Consider the following 19902-nt stretch of genomic DNA (forward strand, 5'->3'; position numbering starts at 1 on the left):
CCTAACTGCTCTGCCTGCCCGAGGATGTATTTTCCAAACTGCATTCTCAGGCCCCCACGTCCCCCATAAATTGCTGCTACCCTACTCTCTAGTCCATATTCTCAGTATAGCTTTTCATACTACAGAATTGGACATAGCTTTGTTTCACTTCTTCTATTGTTCTCTTCCCCCAGTAGATTGTAAGCCCTCTAAGGGGCTACGTCCTAGAGTCTTGGATCTCTGGCAGGGCTAGGGCTTAGGCACATGATATCCCATTAAATTTTAGGTACATTGGAGAATACAAGACAATGTGTTGTCTGCATAATAATTGTAACAGGCTTTTACACTGTCTATATTTATAGAGAGGGAGCCAGGGCTCTTTAGTCAAGATAACTCAGAAGCTGTGGAATTGCAGGTTTCTTTGTATACCAATATTTGTTCTTGTGAGCAGTGTTCACATAAAAGAACAATGAAAAGCATAAGGAAGGATAGAGGTGTGTGATAAAGAGTTTTCAGAGGCTTGGAGTGGTAGATTAAAACACAGCCCCAAGTATTTTGTTTTGTTTTAAATTTTTATTTATTTTTGGCTGCGCTGGGTCTTCGTTGCTGCACGTGGGCTTTCTCTAGTTGCAGAGAGCGGGGGCTACTCTTCATTGCGGTGCACGGGCTTCTCATTGTGGCCTCTCTTGCTGCGGAGCATGGGCTCTAGGCACACGGGCTTCAGTAGTCGTGGCACATGGGCTCAGTAGTTGTGGCTCACGGGCTCTAGAGCGCAGGCTCAGTAGTTGTGGCGCACGGGCTTAGTTGCTCCGCGGCATGTGGGATCTTCCCGGACCAGAGATCGAAGCCGTGTCCCCTGCATTGGCAGGCGGATTCTCAACCACTGTGCCACCAGGGAAGCCCAGCCCCAAGTTTATTTTAGAGAAAGAGTCTGTTTCTCTCCCCTTGAATGTGGGCTGATCTTGGGTGGCTTGTTTGATCAGTGGAATACAGCAGAAGTGAGCATCTGATAGGCCTCCCAGAGCCCTGAGTCGCCATGTAATAAGTCCAACTACCACGTGGCCCTGAAACTACCTAGAAAGAGGAGACAAGGCGAAGGACCAGCTAGGCTCAAGCCTCCTAGCCATCCCTGCCAAGCCATCACCTGAATGTTCCCAAGCATTTCCAGTGGTGCTGCACGGGGCAGAAAAACAGTACAGCTGAGCTCTGCCTGAATCCCTACAGAACTGTAAGGTAAAATGAAATGGTGGTGGTTTTAATTCACAAGGTTTTAGGTTAGTTATAGAGATAGCTGAAACACTTGGGAATGCTGTGCTTGTGGTTTAACTTTTTTTTTTTTTTTTTTTCCCAGTGTGATGCACTTAGAAACAACATTAGGGGATATAGGATTTAACTGCACCAACATCTATGAAGGTATGCTAGCCTAAAAAAGAAATACAATCTAGAAAATAATTTAAACTTTCTGCTTTTCTAGTTGACTTCTCAAAAGTGGTGGTATACTCAAGAGCTCTCTTCGGAGTGGTTTGCAACTTTACCTTCTTTTTTTTGACTTTTCCATCAGAATAGTCACTTCCATAAGTGCTTCCTGGTAAGGCTGGACAGTTGGATAGGCTGTGACCCATTCAAATTCTTTTACTTCCTCTTTCTCCACTTGAGGTTTCAGTAAAGTGGGAGCTCGCACAGAGAGTTTCTGAGCGCCTCGTCGACCACTGCTTTGCTCTGTGGGTTCTCTCCCTCAAGTCATTCGATCTTGATGCCCCTTTGTTTCTTTGCCCAGGCCACCCTGTGCTTTTTGGTCTTAGTTTTGTGTGTTTTCTGGACATTTTCAGTGTGTTCATTCTTCTCCAGTGTTAATACTTTGGGGGAAGGGATTTCATTGGAGATTCCTTGAGGGTGTAGTCGACACTTGTGGTCTCTGAGGCCTCTGGCTTGTTCGGCTCGGTATACATGTTTCCGTATCTGGTTGTCCTTTATTGTATATATAGTCCATGGCACAGATCTCAAGTGGCTGTTAGCCCTGCAGGGCACTCTTACACCACGTCCCAGCTAGGGTCTCGTAATTGTTTCATGTCTTCCTCTTCAAGCCTCTTCCCCTCTCCTCCCCCTGCATTCCCTCCTAGTTGAAGACTGTGCCTTAGACATCCTTGTAAAAACAGAAGCAGCCCCTCAGGAACACCGTCCTCTTCCCACTGCAGGAACAACCCCGTGCATCTATCCTGGACTCTGCCCTCCTGCCTTTACGGTGGAAACAATGCCCCTTGGCCTATCAAAAGCCAGTGCTTCCAGCTGTGCTCGTGGAACTTCAAGAACTTGAATTTACCATGATCAGATTCCCTTTCCTGCTTCAAAATTTCCCGCCTACTGGATCGCTCCATCAGCATAAAAATACACTTCAGTATATATCATCTTCAAACAAAAGAGGAAAACTCTTCCTTTACTGCACATCCCCTTTTTACTCCCCTTCACAGCGTAACTTGAAGCAGTTGCCTCTCCACTTTCTCGCCTCACGTTTTCCCTCAATCCTCTTCAGTTCGGCTTTCACCCCCATCGCTTGTCCGAGATTGTTCACATCTAGGTCACGAGTCATCTCGTTTCTGTCCCTGTCATACTTGACTTCCCAGCAGCATTCTACAGTGGTGACCACTCTCTTCTCCTTGAAATACCTTCCTTTCTTCTGGCTTTCAGGCTATAGCCAAGGGCATGTGACTAAGGCTATCTTGGACCCCCTACACTCTTCCAGCCATTAGCTGAATGTCCGCGAGTAACTGAATAGCCCCTCATTCTCTTCCTGCCTCATGGCCACCCCCTCCACCGGCTTTGCTGGTTGCCTTTTAAATGTGATGTAGGAAGATGCAGCAGAGAGACTGTCACTTAAGATAGAGCACAGTCACACTCAGGCTTCCTTGGACAAGGACAGCCCTGATCATTCAGGAAGTGAAGTGCTGTGTGTCAGGCACCGGTTTGGAGTGGGAGTCAGGGATGAGCGAGCCAGCCGGGCACACAGGCTGCCCTGTGCTCGCCTCAGCTTCGCCTGCCTGCTTGGCATCCCTGCTCGACTCTTCCTCCAGAGCGCTTCCTTCCGTTCCCCCTTCTCAGTCCTGTCACTTCTCAGTTCAAAACGCACCCCCCGCCCCATGGTAGCAGCCTGTAACTAGGTTCCCTGAATCCACACTTTTCTCCCTCTGTCCCCAGCCCCATCAGACCGATCACACATACAGCAGCCAGAGTGATCTCTGTATTCCATAAATCTGAGCACATCGCTTTCCTGCATAGAAACCTGGGATAGCGTCCTACTGCTTTCGGGAGAAAATCCCCAATTCCAGTATGGCAGCCATGAGCTGGTTCCTGACTGCGTCTCCAAACAAGCTTCTCAAGCCCACTGCCCCTTCTGCTGCAGCCACGCTGACTTTTCCTGTCTGAGTATTTTCACATGTTCTTCCTTTATATACTCCCAAACACATAATATAGCAGCTCTGACTAGGGTTTTTTTTTTCTTTTTTTCTCTTTTGCGGTACGCGGGCCTCTCACTGTTGTGGCCTCTCCCGTTGCGGAGCACAGGCTCCGGACGCGCAGGCTCAGCGGCCATGGCTCACGGGCCCAGCCGCTCCGCAGCATGTGGGATCTTCCCGGACCGGGGCACGAACCCGTGTCCCCCGCATCGGCAGGCGGACTCTCAACCACTGCGCCACCAGGGAAGCCCCTGACTATGGTTTTTAGGTTTTAGCCTGTGTCACTTCAGACCTTCTACGTACTCATTCAAATAAAATCCCATCTTTTCATAACACTTCTCACAATCTGTGGTAACTATTTAATGTCCACATCCCTCACTAGACTAAGCCCTAGGAGGTTGTGGGTGTTTATTTTGTTCAGTGCTGTCCAGTCAGCACCACTGTTGCTCAGTGAGCCAAACAGTACAAGCAAAGCATGCTCCCTTGAAATACCTGGGCCCTTTTTAACTTGGTGATAAATTTTTATGATTCTATTACTGGCTCCAGAGTTCATGGTAAATGTATTTCCTCACCTTCATCTTCTTTTCTCATGGGGACTGGGAACCTACTGCAAACCGAGGGTCTTGAGTATATTTGGCCCAGGCCAATCTAGAAGAGCAAAAAGAGAAATTATACAAGGATTTGGAGAAAGGTTTTGGGAAACATGCTCTGGTATGAATGGTAATGGGAGTTGATTTGAGACTCACTTTTCATTATGTAGCAAAAGGCATTTCTGTGCTTCAATAGGCAGGCCTCCACAATGTGTTTAGCTTCTTCTATCTTTCCTTGAACCAAGGAAGGAGGCTCTCTGATAAAAGCATAAACAAAGAGCCAAACTGTGTTTGAGGTTGAGACTGTCCTCAGTACATTCATTTGAACCCTAGAGAGGGGAGGCTGAGTTGCTATTTCAAATTCCACACACCACGGTAGAAAAAAGAACTTACCTTTGATGAGAAATTTGAGATTCCAGAGTTGGTAAGTCCATTTTAAGTTCAGTTATGCATAAGGTGATTAACGATAAATATAATTGATAAGCTATCATTAATTTCCAATAATAGCTATCTAACTATAACATGTTTCATGATTCTTGTGAAAGGTTTACATTTTAGATAGATAATAAAACAACTTGACAGCAAGAAAGAGTTGTGGGTTTTTTTTCTTAATTTAATGCAGAAGAATAAAGCAGAGACATTTATCACTTAAGACGGAGCACAATCACATGTAGGCATTCTCAAGACCTCATCTCTTAACCTGCTCAGTTAGCAGATAGGTTCTCTGTTTAGCCATCTGGGTCATAAATATTGTTGCTCTGACTTAGCAGCAAAAGGGAGGGATTTTATAACATGGAACTAGAGAAAAACAAAACTATATTTGCTGTTTAGGTAAAGTTAATTTCTCAAAGACTCATATTTCTGCTTTCATATTTTTCTTTCCTAAGCAATTCTTATATTATTTCCACAGCAACATTTATAGAGTTTACCATACTCTAGGCATTGCACTAAGAACTCAAATGGATTCTTTTACTTAATCTTCCAAACAGCCGTATGAGGTAAGTACTTGTTATCCCCCATTTCATAGCAAAGTGGACTGAGGTCAAGAGAGGATCAGTGACTTGCTAAAGGTCCCATGGGTTGGTTTCAGAGGCAGGATGTGTGCCTGTGTGACTCCAGAGCACATAATTTTCTTTCCTGTGCTACACCCATTCCCAGATAGGTGAATCTTCTCCTGCCTTTACTCAAAATGTAAGGACAGTAATACCTACTGCTCTTCTGCACTCAGATCCAGCCGTTCTGAGTCTGTCACCAAAGGCGGGTGTGAGGGTGGGATCTGCACTGCCGGTTGATCCTGCCGCAGCCCCCCACTGCCCCTTCTCCTCGGAGCACCTGTGGCCACTTCCGCGGCTCTTAGGGCCCCATGCTGTTTATCTCTGGTGTCTTCTGTTTCAGCCATCGCCCTATCAATGGCCAGTTTCACAAACCACATCTCTGCCCTTCACTCTCTTCCTCTCAGCACGTGCTCTCCTGAGCTGCTCTCCCAACTCTCATCTCTCATTCTCTTTTCTGCCAAGTCCTGTTTTCCAGCCATTAAAGTTTCTGGCCCCCTTTCAGTCTTTCAGCTACCTACTGTTGATCCTTCAGGATGCCTTGGTTTGATTTCTAGGGCAACCAGAAGAAGTCACAAGCTTTTCTGTATGTGTCATCACTATCCTAGATTGAGACTACTGGGAGGTCGTAGGTGAAGACATCTTCTGGCTGGCAGGGAATGAGCTTCAGCGTGAGCTGGGCTAAACGGCTGCAGAGAGAGAGCACAAGGGCCGGTGCTTCACACGCACAGGTGTCCCAGCTAAAGTGCAGTTAGAGCATCTTCCAAGGCAACGGGAGCATCCTTTTTTTTCTTTTTGGGATATATATTGTGTATCTTCAATGGAAATGGAACCCTGGAATCGGTGGAAAACCCTGGAGCGGGTCCTGCACACACACTCACAGTAGTGGCAGGAGGTCAGACAAGTGTGCAGGTGGCCCAGTCGTGGGGTCTCATCATTACTTAGCTGGCGTGTCACTCAACTAAATACTGCTCCTGCTATGAAGTTGTGAGCTTTGATACTGTTTAGTATACTTCTAGTCCTATACTATATAATTATGTTCATAACTGGTCATTAAGCAAAAAATACACCAGTGTTGAAATCACATTAATGAAAATGACTGCATATTCACATCAGGAAACCCTGTTCACCATACATGTGAGCGGCATCCATTCGAACAAAGTCCTCACATAGCCCACTATGATGTCTCTAGTTCTTTAAAAAAATGTGAAAAGGAGAAAATACAGTGATTAATTACAACCTGGCTTATTTAGTAGGAATAAAATCTACCCCTTCCAAAATGTGCTGCTTGTGGAGACGAGCTTGAAACCATAGCCCCAAACTCAAATTCAGAAATAAATGAGTTATAGAAGTAAATATGGGTATTTTATGCTTAAAAAAAAATCAAAGAATTTCAAACATCAAGTCATGACAGTGGTTTCTAGTTTCATACCAAAGCACTGAATTTTCTTTTTTTTAATACATCTTTATTGGAGTATAATTGCTTCACAATGCTGTGCTAGTTTCTGTTGTACAACTCTGTGAATCAGCCATATGCACACATATATCCCTATATCCCCTCCCTCTTGAGCCCCCCTCTCACCCTTCCTATCCCACCCCTTCAGTCTACATTTTAATATCAGGTGCTTCCCAAACCAAACAAGATACCATTTTAAAACTGATCAAAAGTCATGCTGCTCAGACGTGAAACTTATGTGATATTAATTCCGCCAAAATATTTATAACACCTGGGACCTGACAGCATCATACTACCACACATTCCTAATAGTCACTGACTATGAGCCAGGCACTATGTGAAGGACTAAAAGTCAATGTCTTATTTATCATCCCATGAAAACAGAATAGAAAGCCTCTTTTTTTTTTTTTGATAAAGAAAACTATGCAATTCTTAATGTGAGCCTCTCTTTAAGTAAGGAAATCAGCTTAATTAAAACACACAAAGACAATCATGTGGACCTGAAAGTACTTTTGAGTACTGTGCTGTAGAGTTTCTCTTACCTGGTAAGAGAAACTGGGGGGATAAAGAATATAAGCCAGGGAGATAAACAAAAACCTCTGATAGCCAATTAGGTTGAAACAAACGCTGAGCAAGACTACACTTAGCCCAAGCATAAGCAAAGATGGCTTGAGTTGTGTTTCTCCACGACAAATATAAATAGGACACTTTGCTAACAAGTATCTTCTTATATACCTAAATTTTAACCCTTTGTCAAAAACCACGAAATATGTTTAAATAGTTATGAGAAGTCCTAGCTGGAGGAGGAGATGATGACGCTTTCTGAACTGAAATGATTGTGAAACCACTTCTCACGTCACTGAGCTTGAAATAATCTTCACAGCATAATCACAGATTAACTGCTGGCACTGGAAGCAGCACCTTGCCTGCTGTCTCCATTTTGCAGGAGTTTGAAAACAAACTAAATAAAAGTGCCTCTGACAGTATCTGAACATAAAATATGGACATTCCAACCACACCCTTGAGGTAATGTTATTATTCTCCCCATTTTCCAGGAGAGGAAATGGTGGCTAAAGGAGGTAAGAAATGTGTTCAAGGCCACACAGCAGCCAAGTGGGAGACTGAAACTTGAAAGCAGATGTCTAAACTCAAAGCCTGTAGTCCTAAGCACCTGCCATACCACCTAACCTCGGAATACCGGAGAAGTAGAAACACAGTCCTTACCTTTGTAGACTTTACAGTCCAATTAGGGAGGCAAGAAATGTATGCAAGAGCACACGCGTGATGTAGTGGTATAAATGGGATGCTTAAGTGTGGAGGGAAAACAAAGGGCAGGAGTCATTAGCATGAGATAGTGTGCAGCAAGGAGGGCTTCTTGGGGAGCACATTTTGAGCAGTGGCAAAAATGGAAGACACTCCTGAGACCAGCCAAGCAAGGGGTGAGTCAATCAGAGTGGTTAACCAGAGGAGGTTGCACAGGCAGAGTACAAGATGGATGCTGCGGGCCAGGATATAGAGCACAGTCTGTGGTGAGGAACGCAGTGGCCAGAATATGACGTGGAGGAATTTTGATGATTTCCCAAAACAAATAGAGAACTATGAAATTTTGTTAACAGGAAAGTGCTTAAGAAGAAGTGGCACTAGAGAAAAGATCCTGAAACTGTAGGGACTAGAAGCAGAGAAAAGTAGAGAATTGAGTTGGTCCAGTGAGGAAGCACTGTTCAACAAAAATAGAATGTCAGTCAGAGATGTAATTTAAAGCCATCTAGGAGCCACATTTTAAAAAGTAAAGAAACAGATGAGGTTAATTTTTGTGATATGTATTTATCAGGATGTCAGGATAAAATATATCCAGGATATATGTACAAAATATTACATTTCTACACTTAATCAATTTTAAAAGCTTTACACTGCTGTTTTTTAAAGTAACAATTTTTTTTTAGAACAGCTGTAGTTTTACAGAAATATTGATCAAAGAGTACTCTTTTCCTCCAAGTTCCCCCTGTTATTTATATCTTGTATTAGTGTGGTATATATATGAATCAATACTGATACACTATCATTAACCAAAGTCCATAGTTTACATTAAGGTTCACTTTTTGTGTTGTACATTCCATGGATTTTGACAAATGTATAATGACAAGTGTCCATAATTAGTACACCATACAGAATTGTATCACTGCCCTAAAGCCCTGGCAACCACTGATCTTTTTACTGTCTCCATAGTTTTGCTATTTCCAGAATGTCATATAGTTGGAATCATACAATATGGCTTTTTTTAATACTGTAAAGGCTTTTTCAGATTGATTTATTTCACTTAGCAGTATGCCTTTAATGTTCCTCTATGCCTTTTCATGGCTTAATAGCTCATTTCTTCTTATTGTTGAATAATATTCTATTGTATGGGTGCACAGCCATTAGTTTATCCATTCACATACTGAAGGACATCTTGGTTTCTTCCAAGTTTTGGCAAATATGAATAAAGCTACTATAAACATTCGTGTGTAGGTTTTTGTGTGGACATAAGTTTTCAACTCATTTGGGTATATACCAAGGAGCATGATTACTGGATCATATGGTAAAGAGTATGCTTAGTTTTGTAAGAAACTGTCAAACTGTCTTCCAAAGTGGCTGCACATTTTGCATCCCCACCAGCAATGAATGAGAGTTCCTGTAGCTCCACATCCTCACTCCTATTTGGTGTTGTCAGTGTTCTGAATTTTAGCCATTCTAATAGGTGCATAATGGTATTTTATTATTGTTTTAATTTGGAATTTGCTAATGTGACATGATGCTGAGCATATTTTCATATACTTATTTGCCACTTGTTTATCTTCTTTGGGAGGTATCTGTCCAGATCTTCTGCCCATTTTTAATTGGGTTGCTTGTTTTCTTATTGCTGAGAATTTTAAGAGTTCTCTGTATGTTTTAGATATCATTCCTTTATCAGATGTTTTGCTAAGATTTTCTACCAGTCTGTGGCTCATCTTTTCATTCTTTTAACAGTGTCTTTTGCAGAGCAAACATTTTTAACTTTAATGAAGCATGACTTCATTTCTTCTTTCATGGATCATGCTTTTAGTGCTCCATCTAAAAAGTCATTGCTAAACCCAAGGTCACTTAGATTTTCTAAGTTATCTTCCAGGAGTTTTTAGTTTTGTGTTTTACATTTAGGCTTATGCTCCATTTTGAATTATTTACTGCAGGTGGGTGCCCAGTTGTTCCAGCACCATTTGTTAAGACTATCCTTTCATTGAATTCTCTTTGCTTCCTTGTCAAAGATCAGTTGACTATATATAACTGTGTCTACTTCTGGGCTTTCTACTCTGTTCCAATGATCTATTTGTCCACTCTTTCACCAATACCACACTGTCTTGATTACTGTAGCTTTGTAGTAATTCTTTTTTTTTTTTTTTTTTTTTTGCGGTATGCAGGCCTCTCACTGCTGTGGCCTCTCCCGCTGCGGAGCACAGGCCCCGGACGCGCAGGCTCAGCGGCCATGGCCCACGGGCCCAGCCGCTCCGCGGCACGCGGGGCCCTCCCGGACCGGGGCAGGAACCCGTGCCCCCCGCATCGGCAGGCAGACTCTCAACCACTGCACCACCAGGGAAGCCCCTGTAGTAATTCTTAAAGGCTGGTAGTGTCAGTCCTCCAACTTTGTTCTCCTTTAACACTGTTTTGGTTATTGAGTCTTTTGCCTCTCCATATAAATTTTGGAATCAGTTTTTCAATATTCACAAAATAACTTGCTAGAATTTTGACTGGGATTAGAATGAATCTAAAGATCGAGTTGGGAAGAAATGACATCTTAACAGTATTCATCTTCCTACCAATGAAGATGGATCACCTCTCCACTTATTTAGATCTTTGATTTCTTTCATCTCAGGTTTATAGTTTTCCTCATACAGATCTTGTACATATTTTGTTAGATTTATACACAAGTATTTCTTTCTTTTTTTTTTTCTGGTGCTAAAGTAAATGGTATTGTTTTTACTCTCAAATTCCACTCATTAATTTCTTGTATATAGGAAAGCAATTTACTCTTATATATTAACCTTGTATCCTGCTACCTTGCTATAATTGGTTCTTAGTTCCAGATTTTTGTTGTTGTTGTTGTTGATTCTCTGGGATTTTCCATTTGGCTAATCATGTCATTTGTGAAGAAAGAAAGCTTTATTTCTTCCTTCCCAATAGGTGTGCCTTTTATTCCTTGTTTATTGCATTAGCTAGGACATCTGGTATGATGTTTAATAGGAGTGGTGAGAGGTGGCATCCTTGCTTTGTTCCTGATCTTATTGAGAAAGCATATAATTTTTCACCATTAAGAATGATGTTTGTAAATGTTCTTTACCAAGTTGAGGAAGTTCCTATATATTCCTAGTTTGCTGAATTTTTTTTTAATTGTCATAAATGGGTATTGGATTTTGTCAAAGGCTTTTTCTGTATCTATTATCATATGATTTTTCTTTTTTTAGCCTAGTAATGTGATAGATTACATTAACTGCTTTTGTCATGTTGAACCAGCCTTGCATACCTGGAATAGGTCCTACTTAGTGGTGGTGTATAATTCTTTTTACATTGTTGGACTCCATTTACTAGTATTTTGTTGAGGATTTTCACATTTATGTTCATTAGAGATATTGATCTATAGTTTTCCTTTCTTGTAATGTCTTTGTTTGGTTTTGGTATTAAGGTAATGCTGGCCTCATAAAATGATTTAGAAAAATCCCTTTGATTCTATTTTCTGGGAGAAACTGTAGAGTTGGTGTAATTTCTTCCTTAAATGCTTGGTAGAATTCACCAGTGAACACATCTGGGCCTGATGCTTTCTGTTTTCAAAGGTCATTAACTATTGATTCTATTTCTTTAGATACAGGCCTATTGAGATTATCTATTTCTTCTTGTGTGTTTTGGTTGATTGTCTTTCAAAGAATTGATCCATTTCCTCTAGATTATCATAGGTATGAGCATAGAATTGTTCAGAATATTCCTTTATTATTCTTTTAATGTACATGGGAGCAATAGTGGTGTCCTTTTCTCATTTCTGATACTGGTAATTTGTATTCTTTTCTTAATTAGCTTCACTAGAGGTTCATCACTTCTTTTTATCTTTTCAAAGAACCAGCTTTTGGTTTTATTGATTTTCTAGATTGATTTCCTGTATTCAATTTCATTTATTTTTGCTTTAATTTTTGTAATTTTTTTTGCTTTAATTTTTGTAATATTTTTCTGCTTATTTTGGGTTTAATTTGCTCTTCTTTTTCTCATTTCCTGAGGTAGAAGCTTAGATTACTGATTTGAGGTCATTATTCTAATATATGCATTCAATGCTGTAAGTTTCTCTCTAAGCACGGCTCTTGCTACATCCCACAAATTTTGTTAAGTTGTATTTTCATTTTCATTTAGTTCAAAATATTTCTAAATTTCTCTTGCAACTTCCTTGACCCAAGTGTTATTTAGAAGTGTGTTGTTTAATCTCTGGTATTTTGGACTTCTCCAGCTACCGTTCTGTTATTGATTTCTAGTTTAATTCCTTTGTGGTCAGACAGCATAGTTTGTATGCTTTCTATTCTTTAAAATTTGTTAAGGCTTTTCTTTTCTTTTCTTTTCTTTCTTTCTTTTTTAATGGTCCAGAATGTGGTCTATTTTGGTGAATGTTCTGTGTAAGCTTGAGAAGAATAGGTATTCTGCTGCAGATGAATGAAGTATTCTATAGATGTCAGTTATATCCAGTTGACTGTCTTCAGTTCAATTATGATCCTGCCTGTTGGACCTGTCAGTTACTGATAGAGGGGTGCTCAAGTCTCTATAATAGTGGATTCTTCTATTTCTCCCTGCAGTTCTATCAGTTTTTGCCTCACACATTTTGGAACAGTGTTAGGTGCATACACATTAAGGACTGTTATGTCTTTTTGGGTACTTGACCCCTTTATTATTATGTAATGCTCCCTCTACATCCCTAATTTTCCTTGCTCTAAAGTTTACTTTATCTGAAATTAAAGTAGCTACTTGAGATTTCTTTTGATTAGTGTTAGCACAATATATCTTTCTCCATCCCTTTAATCTGTGTTTTTATATTTAAAGTGGGTTTTTCTGTAGATAACATATAGTTGGGTCTCATTTTTTAATCCAGTCTGATAGTCTTTTTTAAAAAAAAATAATTTTTGGCTGTGTTGGGTCTTCGTTGCTGCGCGTGGGCTTTCTCTAGTTGCGGTGAGTGGGGGCTACTCTTTCATTGCGGTGCACGGGCTTCCCATTGTGGTGGCTTCTCTTGTTGCAGAGCATGGGCTCTAGGCGCACAGGCCTCAGTAGTTGCAGCTCGTGGGCTCTAGAGCGCAGGCTCAGTAGTTGTGGCGCACGGGCTTAGGTGCTCCGCAGCATGTGGGATCTTCCTGGAGCAGGGCTCAAACCCATGTCCCCTGCATTGGCAGGCGGATTCTTAACCACTGAGCCATCAGGGAAGCCCAGTCTCTGTCTTTTAACTGGTATATTTAGACCATTGATGTTTAAAGTGATCCCTGATATAATTGGATTAATATCTACCATATTTGTTACTGTCTTCAATTTGTTGCTCTTGCTCTGTTTTTTTGTCTTCCACTCTTATTCTGCCTTCTATGGTTTTAATTAAGCATTTTATGATTCTATTTTTTTCTCCTCTGTTAGCATAGCAATTATACTTTTTTTGCTTCTTTAAATGGTTGCCCTTGAGTTTGCAGTATACATTTACAACTAATCCAAATTCTTTTTCAAATAACTACTTTACAGGCAGTGTGGATACTTTATGAGAGTATTCCCAGTTTCCTACCTCCCACCCCTTATAACGTTGCTTCACTCATTTCACTTATCCATAAACTCGCACCCTGTACAAGTTGCTGTTATTAAACCATCTGTTATCTGTCAATTAAGATCCTGAAAAATTTGATTTTACCTCCATTTATTCCTTCTCTAATGCTCTTTTTATAAAGTAGGTCTGAGTTTCTGACATATATTACTTTCTGTCTTTCTGGAGAATTTCTTAACATTTCTTGCAAATCAGGTCTAGTGAGGACAAATTCCCTCCATTTCTGTTTTGTCTGAGAAAGCCTTCTCTTTCACTTTTGAAGGATAATTTTGCTGGATACAGAATTCTAGGCTGGTCTTTTTTTTCTTTCAATACTTGAAATATTTCACTTTCCTTTCTTCTTGTACGGTTTCTAACCAGAAGACTGACGTAACTCTGATCCTTGCTCCTCTATAGGTAAGTGTTTTCCCCCCTCTGGCTTTTTTTTCAAGATTTTTGTTTGTCTTCGATTTTCTGCAGTTTGAATATGATGTGCCTACATGCAGATTTTTTGGCATTTATCCTGCTTGCTGTCTATACTGCCTCAATTTAAGAATTCAAGTAAATTTAAATAAAAGTTGTTTCTCTGTCATACTATTCACATTTTACGTGCTCAGTAGGCACATGTGGCTAGTGGCTACCAAACTGGAGAGCAAAGGTCTACACAGTGGAGGGAAAGGGTCTAATCTGAGGTCTCTTGGCAGTGAGTGCCCCACAGAGGAAAGCATCTCCTAGGACTCTACCACCACCACCAGTACCTGAGACCCCTGGTGCTCCTATCTACCTCCCTGCCTCTGCTCATAACACAGCTCTTTCCTAGTGTGTCCCTCTTCTCTGTATTTAACTGTCCTCCCCACCACCCCCCAACTTACTATCTACTCACAACACTTTCTTCAGAAGGAAAGAGAAACACATTTCACTTTAATTCAAGAATCATGGGCCTATCACCATGCAGAGTCCTTCACATCATCAGTGCCTAGGACTGAACCTCACTCTTAAGCTTTGCAAACTCAACTTCACATTCAGTTATATAAACTATGTTAATGAAATCAAATATGCTAGTGTTGCCAGCATTTTGTCAAGAATGAAAATTAAAAACAAAGACAACTATCTATTACTGGCAATTTCATAAATAAAAGGATGTTCTAATAGTGCCCTCTTCCAGCTCCCCCGGGCCCCCAAAGATGGAAACTAAATGAAACTTTGCACTATTTTTCTCATTTGGGCCTGGAAGATGATAACTTTGTGCCTAACCTTCAGCAAAATAAACACATCTAGGAACTATTGCCCTACCCATGTCCAAACCTAGTATTTGTTGATCTCTTTTCTTCTTCTTCAATTAATTTTATTTTTATCACCTTTTCCCCCGCCTATTTGTCTCTTACTAGTTGTGTGATCTTAGGCAAATTATTTGGCTTCTCTGGCCTTTGTTTCCTATGTTGTCCAGGAAAGCACCAGAAATAGTCAAATCTGTTATAATGAACAAAACGGATGAGGTCTGTCTTAAGAACATGGGTACTGAGATCTAGTAAGGGGCCTTTAAATCTAAGGATTGGAGGAGCTGGATAAATCTAAGGTCCTCCGGCATGCTACATAGCTACCCTTAGGTTCTTTCCCATTGTGTGAGGCACAGCTGATGCTTAACGATATGACAGGTCACTCTGCCACCAAGAAACCTCTTAAATAGGCACATATCCAGCATAGTGGACCTTAGGGTCAAGAATGTTGAAACTGACTTCAAAAGTTTACCTGCTTCTCCAAGTTACATGATTTCACTTTTTTAAACATAAAAAGATAATCAGCTTTATTGTTGACGGGAAAAAAATATAAGGACAGACAGGCTTAAATTATCTGTGCATACAGAATTAAAGAATAAGGAATATTACCTTGTTGGAGGTACTCACTGATTTTTATACTTTGCTCCAGGGCAGTTAGTCTTTAAGAAATCCCCTTTAAAATAGTGGTTGCAAATTGGAGGCTCATGTGCTGAATTCAGCCTATATAAATGTTGTTTGGCCTGTACAATTAAAAAAATTCTTTTAAAGTAACATTTCAAAACTGTACTAAAAAAAATCTGATTTCTAGCTTCTTTTGAAAAGTTAGGAAAGTCGCGGGGGGTGGGGTGACGGTGGGATGAATTGGGAGATTGGGATGGACATGTATGCACAAATATGTGTAAAACGGATAACTAATAAGAAACTGCTTATAAAAAAATAAATTTCAAAAAACAAAACTTCGTAAGATATGGTGGCACTAGGCACAAGGCAGCAACTGGCTCTGACACTTGTTTCCTTTAAAAGAGTGAAGTGTTCAATTCACTTACCCTGCCATCCACAGAATGCATGTGTACTCGAACCTACGGGACATTTAAGTGAGTGCTTGCTGGTTTGGAAGAAGCTAGAATTGGCTAGGACGGCCTGAAATGGTAACTTTTGAACTGAGACCTGCAGGATCTAAAAAGAGGGGGATCACAAGCTCTGTGCCTCAGTCTCCTTATCTGTAAATTGGGGCTATCAACGCGCAGTTGTGGGAAGGACTGGCGATGGAGTAACGCAACGGGTTGGCTCGAACTCGGCGCCAGAGCGCACGACTACGATCCACTAATCCTGGGAGGCCCCCGGACCCAATACCGACCGGGCCCCCCGGCGCTGCGACGCACCGCGCCGGGCCTCGCTCTCCACTCCTCCCCGTCGCGGACCTCAGCGCTCCGCAGAGGTCGGCCCCGGGGCGCCGAGAGGCGTGGTCGGCCTGCGTGGACCTGGCGGCAGCCATGGCCTCGGTGGTGGAGTACAAGGGACTCAAGGTCGGCTACTACTGCGGCTACTGCGACTCCGAGGAGGGCAAGGCGTCCTGCGGTGAGTGGTCCGGTCGATGGAGCTGGTGCGGACGCCTTACGTCCAAATCCCCGCAGCACCCGCCGCGTCCGGGCCCTCGCGAGGGAACACCCAGGCCCTGCTCTCCAACTCCCGCTTTCCTTTCCCACTCGTTTCTTCCCAGACCGTTGTCCTTCACGTTTTGTGTCTTGGTTTCATCCTCACCGAAGATGGCGGTCCTTCGCGGAGAAGGAGCGGAAATAGCGGAAGGCTGCTGCCCTAGGTTAAGATGGCGCGGGCGGCGTCAGCGCCGAGGGGCTCGGGCGAGGGCCGGGCTGTGGGCGCCCGGGCGGCGCGGTGCATTGTGGGGTGGCGGCGGCTTTGGGCTGGGCCGCGTAGCGTTTGGAGGGTTGGGGCCATGGCTTCCTGGGCCGCGCTTTCGCCCAGCATCGTGGAATATTTCGAGGGCGAGGATTTCTACCGCTGCGGCTATTGCAAGAACGAGTCGGGCAGTCGCTCCAATGGTAAGCGGGCCGGGCTGGCGGGCGGGGAAGGGCGCCGCGGCCTCGGGGCTCGGCAGTGGGCCGGTGTCCTCGGGGGTCGCGGCGCCCCGGGCCGACTGGCTGGAGGGACGCGCCCAGCCCCTGCCCAGCTGCTGTCTCGTGGAGCGAGTGCGGAACGCGGCTCCCCCTGAGTGCAGTGGCTTTCGGAATTAAAAACGGACCTCACCTTTGATTGAGCGGGGAAGCTTCTAGATGCTCATTCTTCGCACAGGTGCTCGGACGTGCGAAATAATTATTGTCTCGCAGTAGCCAAGTGTGGAAATAGGTGTCCATCATCAGTAGGAGACGGTTAAGTACCTGGTGGCACGCCTGCTGGGGAGCGCTGTGGCGTGGTCGGTTACGGGGGCCGACCTGTAAGTGCTGATGCTGCTGTGAGGGTGTCTCCGAGGGTCAGGGCAAAACGCGGGGTGCAGGACAGTGAGTGTCGGGTGGTGCTATTGGTGTAGAAAACGGTGTGTGTGGAAAACAGACGTGCGCGGGCATCCGTGGATAAAATGTCTCTGGAAGAATATAGAAGAAACTAGTGACCGTAGTCGCTGCTGGCGAGGGGCCCTGTTGGTACCGAGGTGCTTGAAAATTTTACCAGGTGTTTGGGTGCCGTGTCATTTCTCCACCCACCTCGATGACGACGACAAAGCCAGCGTACAGTACCCTTCCCCCCCATGATTCAGTTTTCTTTCGGAAGATTTCTTGTTTGTAAACAGAACATCATGTTTATTTCCTGCCGTGTCGTGTTTTGGCAAAAGTAGACACTTATTTTAAAGAATAATCTAGCATTGTGGAAAATGGGATGTCTATGAAGATGTAAATTGGGGTGGTTTCCGTATTAAAAAAATGTATGTCCTACCGTAGGGGAATGATTTGGGCGATTATGGTGTGTCTGTTTACTCGCTAATTAAAAGTGTTTATTAGGTGCATCTTGTGGGTGAAAGGGGGTAGAGTGTAGTATAACGCAGTCATTAGTGACGGTGATGAAGATGAGTTAACGTGAAAAAACAAGAGTCTTGGGTTAAACGGAGAACATAAGCAGGATGCAGATAACATATGTGACACGGTTACAGCTCTGGGAGGAGAAAAACCCAAATGGTGACAGTGGTTGCCTTAGGGTATTAGAGATTTTTTCCCTTCTCTCTTTCAGAATCTTAGTATTGTGATTATAATATGTATGTAACAAATACTTTATAGTAAACATGTCTAAAATTAATATTCGGTCCTTAATCGATTTTCTCTTACTAAAATTATTAGAAAAATAATTAACATAGACGTTCTCTAAGTTCTGTGGAAAAAACCTACTTTCAACCTTTTCACTTAGATAACTGTAAATTTCTGTCATCTGGATTTTAATAATAATCTTTACTATAGGTCACCCCACCTATTGGGTAGGTAGGTTTCACTATTCCTATTTTACAGATGAGGAAATTGAACCTCATGGAGTAACTGGGTGTTAATGGGTCTCCACCAGGCTTCTGGACATTTCTGTTGTACACATGCCTGTGCTTTTCTCATTACGCCCTGCTCTATCAAGCCTATCTTTATCTTTACATACTGCTGGTGCAGTTTACTGTTTACAAGAATAAAATTCACTTTTCTTTACCATTAATTCAGTGTTTTCTCATAGTCTTCATTGTTTTCATGGTTGCAGAATTATTTCATCATATTGATAACAGCATAGTCCCTGTAATCAAGTTTCTGTTCCTAGGCATTTGGATTACTTTCAGTTTTTATACTTAAAAGGAATATTGCTGTATGTATACTTTTGTTCAGTGTGTAAGACTATGGTGTAAACAAATAAAAATCAGGAGAATTTATATGCACAAGAAAACATTTGCTTTCTAATTCTTCTAAAGAGACCAGGTTATTAAATTATTGGGGATATTATTATGACTTAAAGGTGTGATGTAATTTGATTGCAGTGAGGACCTAAATTTATGATGTCATAGAGACTGTTGACTAATCCTGAATTGCATGTGATCGCTTTGTGTGCTTGATTTTTAAACTTAAGATAAATCCATCATGTATTTCATTTGTGTTGTGTATTGTGTCAAGCTAACAAGTATGAAGTATGTGCAGACTTTCATTTCTCCAATATGAGCTGGATTTTTTTTTTTGCTTCAGTTTTCATATTTTAAAGATAATGCTTTGGATTTAAAAAAGTAAAATTCCACCTGCTGTAATTAACATGGCACTTATTTTTCAGGCATGTGGGCACATTCCATGACTGTACAGGATTATCAGGATCTCATAGACCGAGGATGGCGAAGGTAAAGGTCCTTAATACAAAGATACTTCTTTTAAAAAAAAAAAAAAAATTATTTATTTGTTTATTCATTCGTTCGTTCATTCATTCATGGCTGTGTTGGGTCTTCATTCCTGCACGCAGGCTTTCTCTAGTTGGGGTGAGCGGGGTCTAGTCTTCGTTGCAGTGCGCGGGCTTCTCCTTGCCGTGGCTTCTCTTGTCGCGGAGCATGGGCTCTAGGTGCGCGGGCTTCAGTAGTTGTGGCGCACGGGCTTAGTTGCTCCGCGGCATGTGGGATCTTCCCAGACCGGGGCTCGAACCCGTGTCCCCTTCCTTAGCAGGTGGATTCTTAACCACTGTGCCACCAGGGAAGTCCCCTCTATGGCATTTTGTTATAGCGGCTCAAGCAGAATAAGATACTCCCCCCTTCTCCTCCTCCCACAAGATTATTTAAACCAAATTGCAGATATCATGTCATTATACCTGTATTAAGTATGTGTTTCTAAGAAGGATTTTCTTTCTTGCCATCTCCACAATATCATTACCATACTTTCCAAATTTAATAATAATCATTTGATGTCACCAGTTACCTAGTTTTGATTAGATTTTCTGCTCGTCTCAAAAAATTCTTTTTTATAGTTGGTTTATTTGAATCAGGATTCCCTTAAGTCCACACGTTGCCTTTGATAGCTGAGGTTTTTGGGCAGCTATTTTTATGTAGATGATTCTAGAATAGCTATTAGGTAAGGTTCCTTACGTAAGTATGAGCAGTGTTAGGTGCCCTGTGCCAATACTCCCCAGAAGTCATGGGATTGAGCACAGTAAATGAAACTTCACAGCTTTCCTTAAACGTAAAAATGGGGCCCAAAATGAAGACAGATATAGGCCACATGTTGAAAGACTTCGTGTGCCATGATAAGGAGATTTTGTGGGTTTTTTTTAAT

At 42.2% G+C, this 19902-nt stretch overlaps 1 protein-coding gene across 8 annotated transcripts in view; it reads left to right on the plus strand.

Annotated features, from left to right (window-relative positions):
- Positions 1-16116: 16116 nt before the first annotated feature.
- Positions 16117-19902, plus strand: part of ATE1 (arginyltransferase 1) — a gene marked incomplete at its 5' end in the record, with an annotated part of 157354 nt that continues 153568 nt past the window's right edge. For 5 of the 8 annotated variants that reach the window (XM_082854740.1, XM_082854733.1, XM_082854735.1 and 2 more), the window contains 2 exons: positions 16537-16683; positions 18920-18983. In XM_082854740.1, the coding sequence (XP_082710866.1) occupies positions 16578-16683; positions 18920-18983 (170 nt within the window). Of the gene's footprint in view, positions 16202-16536; positions 16684-18919; positions 18984-19902 lie in introns of those variants that run through there. The other 3 variants (XM_082854734.1, XM_082854738.1, XM_082854739.1) reach the window with 1 other exon arrangement.

Source organism: Leucopleurus acutus (genome assembly GCF_964270905.1).
Source record: "Leucopleurus acutus genome assembly, chromosome: 14".
Classification (NCBI taxonomy): Eukaryota; Metazoa; Chordata; class Mammalia; order Artiodactyla; family Delphinidae; genus Leucopleurus; species Leucopleurus acutus.